General features: G+C 56.0%; 1 protein-coding gene across 1 annotated transcript; it reads left to right on the forward strand.

The window, feature by feature from the left end:
- The first annotated feature begins 2,761 nt into the window (after positions 1–2,761).
- Positions 2,762–3,635, forward strand: LOC141994488 (growth arrest-specific protein 1-like). The gene has a single exon (XM_074964725.1). The coding sequence runs from the start codon at positions 2,762–2,764 to the stop codon at positions 3,548–3,550; it is 789 nt and encodes a 262-aa protein (XP_074820826.1). The 3' UTR covers positions 3,551–3,635.
- Positions 3,636–6,168: the final 2,533 nt, after the last annotated feature.

Here is a 6,168-nt window from a genome sequence, read left to right on the forward strand (position 1 = left end):
CCACTCACAAGTAAAGTGATCATCCCAAATCAATGCTGATAAAAGCTTCCTAGCACACCTGAAAGTTTGCATGCACGGGGCAGCTACATGTTAGAACACAACCTCGGGGAATCATGGTAATGAACACAATGTTAAACGCAGCTTAGAACTCTGGGATTGTCTACTAGGAATAAATAAACCTTAACACAAGGTACAAATCATTTTAACACCAGCTAAAATCCTAGTGTAGTTTTAACACATTAGCTGATTGAGGTAAACCCTAGGCTGATGTAAATTTGGCCTTGCCTACACCAGGATTGCAACCCATTAGGTAACAGGTTAGAATCACACCCTAGCATAGACATGGCCTCAGTGTAGACAAGAACGGTCATAGTTAACGTCGTCTCAGCTTGTTAAAGGTTAACCACAACCTGTTGCCACAATGTTATGCACAACAGTCTGGGTCTACACCATGTGCTAATTTGTGTCGAATGTGTTACCATGACTCCACAAGGCCGGGTTCTAACACAATGGAATTTTCCGGTGCAGATAAGCTCTCAGGTTGCAATGTGTGCCTCAAAGGAAACGCAACCCAGTCTGACTTCAGTGGTTTGGCAGCATCTCAGACAGAGCCCTTGGGACCCAAGCTGAGAGCGCTCAGCACCTCTCAGGATCAGACCTTTTGTCCTTCCAGATTCTTTAGTTTAATGTATGGAGGGTGGGGGCGGATGGAGGTTGTTTCTGGAATCCATCTTCATTCCTCTCTCCTCCCTGGGACACTCCCCAAGGGAAATCAGGAAGGCTTCTTTGTGTTACTGTGCAGCTGGCAAGAATCCTGGGGGCTGCTGCTGTCCCCGCCCCCTGCCTCCTGAAAGCCCAGAGGGTGGGGAAATCAGGTTCGTTTCCATTTCAATGGCTGGGGGGAATGGAGTGAACTGCACTTCTTTGCAGGCTCTCAAGTGCGCTTTGTCAAGGCAATGGCAGTAAAACAGAGGCCATCTGAAAAAGGCCCCTATTGACAGGCTGCAAGGCGTGAACAATCTTCTCTGCCATAAAGGCACCAGCTCGCTGCATGGCCCACGGGAGACAAAGGGAATGAACCAGCCCAGAAAATGCTATTCACCCCTTTTACTTGCAGTGATTAAAACCCATATCCAACCCCTGTCTTCCCCCCTCCCCCCCGTAAACTCCTGGCCACTACCACCCCTTACACACCAGCCCTGCAAACTCTCCGTGCAAGACACGCGCACACTCTGTTCCCACATCCAGAGCAATCCCCCAGACCACTACGGACCTCTCCACACCCAGAGCTCACTTTCACACCTCTGTGTCTCTATCCCTCCCCACAAGCCCAGCCCTACGGCCCTCCCCATACAGGTCCCTGGCAAGGCTGGCCAGGGCCATTTCCTCAGACCGGACATAAAAATCAATTGGCCTGTAGGTAAGACCACTTGTGCACAGCAGCGTAACCCACCTAGTGCCGACTAGAGCTCACCCTCTGCTAGTCAGTGCTCAATTTACAGTCACCACCAGCACTGCCCCAGTCACACGCACTCCGAGCCCGACTCACCACTGCCCTGCGGTCTGCACTTGTCCTAGTGCAAAAGGCTCCCTCTGCCTGTCATTCTGACTGGGCAGCATTTTGCACAGGCCTAAATGGCTGTGCAAGGCACAGAGCAACAGAGGAACTGGGCTCTCCCAGTCCACTCTTCTGCCTCCTCCACACCTAGACAGACAGCAACCGTCCAAGCTAGCCTCTGCAGGCCTCTCCACCCCAGAGGCTCCTCCTTTGCTCTTCTTGTGGCCTCTGCCTAACCCACACCAACCTCTGCCACCGGCACTGTGCAAAGGGGCCCTGAGCTGATGTTGGCTGCAGAAAGATGAGCCAGACAAGAATGCCCCCTGAGCAGAAGAGCTCCATTTGAGGCATGACAAGAATGGCTGTGTGATTATTAGGATGGGGGAAGGAAGGTGCAGTGAGCCCGTTTCTGCAGAGACTAGCAGGAACCTCTTCCTGCCCCATTTTGGGAAAGCCTGGAGACCACAGTGGCAGCTGTAGGAACTGGAAGGCCAGGAGAACAGAGGGAAAGGAGGCGGAGAGATGGAGGGGGCTCTGGGAACGGGCTGCAACAGGAGGGGAAAGGGAACAATGGGTCTGCAACTGCCTGGAAGATGAATGGAAAAGATTTCCCCCGTCACTGGTGTGTGTGGGTCGTCGTCGTCGCCCCCCCCCCTTCACCCAGATGGATGGTAGAAGCGCAGCGCAGCATCTGCACTTTGCACCGGGGATCTGACCGCGGAGTACACCGGGACCGGAGAGAACATGCACCCGGGGGCCTGACTGCACTGCAAAGTGGGGGCGTGTAACCGGGACCTGACTGCACCTTGCACCGGACAGCGGGGCGTGCAACCGGGACCTGACTGCACCTTGCACCGGACGGCGGGGCGTGCAACCGTGCACCAGACTGCACCGTGCACCGGACAGCGGGGCGTGCAACCGGGCACCTGACTGCACCGGACAGCGGCCCGCGCAACCAGGGGCCGGACTGCACCAGCCCAACGTGAGCCTGGGATCCGACGGCCACTTGCCCTAGGACCGGGGTAGCCCGCCACCGGCACCGGCACTGGGCCCTTCGAGTCACCTGGGGGCGGCCCGCTCGACTGCGGTCGAGCGGTGCCCCGCGGAGCAGGCGGCAGCTGTTGCCGGGCCGCGGGGTAGGAGCGCAGGCTGGAGGCGGAGCCGGGCGCTGGAGCGCATGGAGCCCGGGGCGCCGCTCGCTCCATGTGGCTGTTCCTGCCGCTGCTGCTGTGCTGGGGCCGCGCTGGCGGCGGCGCCGCGGGGGAGCCCTGCTGGGAAGCGCTGCTCCGCTGCCAGGACGAGCCGGAGTGCGGCTCCGCCTACAGCCAGTCGCAGGCGGCCTGCGAGCCTGTGCTAAGCGGGGCCGGGGCCGGGGCCGGGGCCGGAGGGGGGGAGCCCCCCGGCGGCTGCCCCAGCCACTGCATCGGGGCGCTGGGGCGGCTGAACCGCAGCCGGAGCGGCCCGGCGCTGGAGCGCTGCGAGTGCGGGCAGGACGCGCACTGCCGGCTGATGAAGGCGGCCATCGAGCCCTGCCTGCCCCGGCCCTCCCGCAGCGGCCTGGGCTGCACGGCCGCCCGCTTCCGCTGCCAGCAGGAGCCCGCCTGCCAAGAGCCGCTGGCCGCCTACTTGGCCCGCTGCGGGCAGCTCTTCAACGGGCGGCGCTGCACGGCCGCCTGCCGGGCCGCCATGGGGCAGCTGCTGGCCGCGCCGGGGGGCCCCGCGCTGGAGCGCTGCGTTTGCGACGGGCCCGAGCGCCCCTTCTGCCAGGTGCTCAAGGCCAACATGGGCCGCCTGTGCTCCGGGCCGCCCGCCGAGCCGGGCCCGGACGAGGACTACCGGGACGAGGAGCGGCTCCTGCGGGAGGAGGACGAGGGGCCGGGCGCGGGCGGCGCCTGGGTGCGCTCCGGGGGCCGCTCTCGGGACGCGCCGGCCTGGCGCGCCCTGGCACTGGCGGCCCTGCCGCTGGGGCTCCGGCTCCTCTGCTGGCCCTAGGCCGGGCTGCCCGGAGCCTGGCCCGGGGCTGAGTCAGGGGGGTCGGAGCGATCTGATGCGCCGCACCACGCGGAGGGGCCCCCTAGCGTTGGAGGTGGCTGCCGTGAGCTGGAGCTGGGGTCCCGGCTGACACTCAGGGACGCTAGCCACTGGAGAAGGCCCCCGCGGGGCCCCGTTTAGAGGCGCCTTTCCCGGCGCTAGGACTCCGGCTGCTTGTCCAGCATTTCTCCACGGGCTGAGGTTCCCATACGGGTAGAGGTGACTGGAGAGGCCGAGATGCGACCTTTTCTTTGGACTCTGGCAACATCACTTTTCCTTTCGCTGGAGGAGAGATGCAGCAGGTGACTAAAGCCTACCAGGGTGAGCCGTGCCAGGGACTCAGTTTGTTTTATATGTTCTGATCCCCCTAAACTCTCAGCTCCAGGGGTAGAGCTAGTTTGAGGGGCACTGAAGGGATCAGAAAATGCTATAATCGCCACAAGATTCTTGCTCTTGTGTGTGGTTCATACCTGTGGACATAGATATTGACCCAGAGGGGAGCTCTCCATTCCAAACACTAGGGCTAATAGAAGCCAGGAAGTCTTCAAACATCTGGTTACAAAGCACTGAATCGAAGATGGCCCCACACTGCCCCATCTGTTCAGGGCTCATGAGTCAGGCTCCAAGAAATCGAGACTGGCTAGAAAAAAATTGTGAGATTTAAAAAATTAGGAGTTATTTTTCTTTGCCTTTGGGTTTTGAGCCTTTTGAGGGTCTTGTTTTTACACCCAGCCACACCCAGCGTTCATTAAAGAAATGAAAGTTTAGAGTCTTATGTGATGACAGATTTAAGAACAGCGCAAGACTTGCAATAGTTTCGCAATGAGTTGGCAGTATTGTGTTGGGAAGAGTGTGTCTTGTCTAGTGCTTAGACCTGAAGATGAGGAATCTGGATGCTTGGATTCTATTGCCAGCATTTCACTGGGTGACCTTAAGCAAAATTACATAAATCCAACACCAAGATTGAGAGTGGCGTTCAAAGCACTGGCAGCAAAACAGAGTTAGCAGAGGCACGTTTTCCAGACACAGGTTTGCAAGGTCAATAAGGCCTGGCCCGCTCTCTGCCTTAGTTTACCCCATCTGTGAAATGGGTTTTATCTCACAGAGGTATTGGCAGAATGAACTAAAATAATTGCCAACGCCCTGGGTAGGATGATTTAGTTGGGATTGGTATTGCTTTGAGCAGGGGGTTGGACTAGATGACCTCCTGAGGTCCCTTCCAACCCTAATCTTGTATGATTCTAATTACCTGGTTGATCCCCACTAGCAGCCTATGGCAAACCTGCTCTTGCAACCTCCTAGTTGCTGGGGCCTACAGGCCAGGGCATGAAAGGCGCTAAAAGCCCATCGGTGGTGAGCGCCCCAACCCCTGTTTGGCCATCACAGATCTAGGGAAATAGGAGAAAGAGGAATCCAATAGTCTGAGTTGAATGTGCGCACCCTTTTGCCATCCAAGCTGAGCACTTCGCTTCTTATTCCCTCCTGCTCCCCTGTGTCCATAGCCTGGAAACTTCTCGGTATGAATTAATTTTAGCAGAATTTTTATAACCCTGACAATAACTGTTCAGTGATCACACCAAGGCCTGCAGGTCTCTGTGGTAACCCTAGTTTCTTGTACCATACACCCCCGTGCACACCCACTGGGATTCTGTTTCTCTGTAGCACGCTTCTTCCTTGTAGTCCTGCACTTTCCAATGACTTCAGATTGGACGCTGGGTGTACAAGTAATACACTCTCCTGTGGCTCACATCCTGATGTGCCACAACAGGGACATCCAGACAAACGGACCACTCCCCAAAGTGTGCTGGGAGTCTTAGGGTTACGCCTATCTTCTATATAAGCTCACAATTTGTTTTAACTAAAAAACGAATGTACTGAGTCTCAGAGCCTGGGTCGATTCGCTGAGGCTTGCAGGGCTTGGCTGTGGGGCTAAAAATAGCAGTGCAGACCTTTGGGCTCAGGGTTGAGCCCAGGCTCTGGGACCTACCTGCGCTCACAGGGTTTTAGAGCCCAAATGTCCACACTGCAATTTTTAGCCCCACAGCCCAAGCCCTGTGAGCCCAAGTCAGCTGACCCAGGCCAGCCACAGCCATCTGGTGGGTCTCTTATTGCAGTGTAGATGTAGCCATAGACTCTAGAGCATGCCATTGGTTTGAGTTGGTCCAAGGGTCACCCTATGGTTACTCATGTTTTGTATCTAAAAAACCCATCTGCCCTCTCTTGTAGGTGCTCCGTCGCTTTTAATGCGTGCAAAGCCGCAGATCCTCAACTGCAACCAGACTTTGGCTAACCGTTGTGAATATGTATATTGCTTGGAACGTCTTTTCCTGCACACATATTTTGTACAGAAAGTAGGGGGCCAACCTGGAGGTTATTTAAGTTGTAAAATAAGCATAACCCTGTCACTATAAAATCTTTAATTTTTTTGAATTCAGCATTAGAACATGTATTTCTTGTATGATTTTGATAAAAGTTTTTGACAATTTTAAAATTCTGGTTTGGGTGTCTTGAATCTCCTTAGAATTCTTTCTGGAGTTGTGGGAGAGGGGAATGGACACAGAATAATTGCAAAAAGAAAA

The sequence above is a fragment of the Natator depressus genome, chromosome 10 (genome assembly GCF_965152275.1).
Source record: "Natator depressus isolate rNatDep1 chromosome 10, rNatDep2.hap1, whole genome shotgun sequence".
NCBI lineage: Eukaryota > Metazoa > Chordata > Testudines > Cheloniidae > Natator > Natator depressus.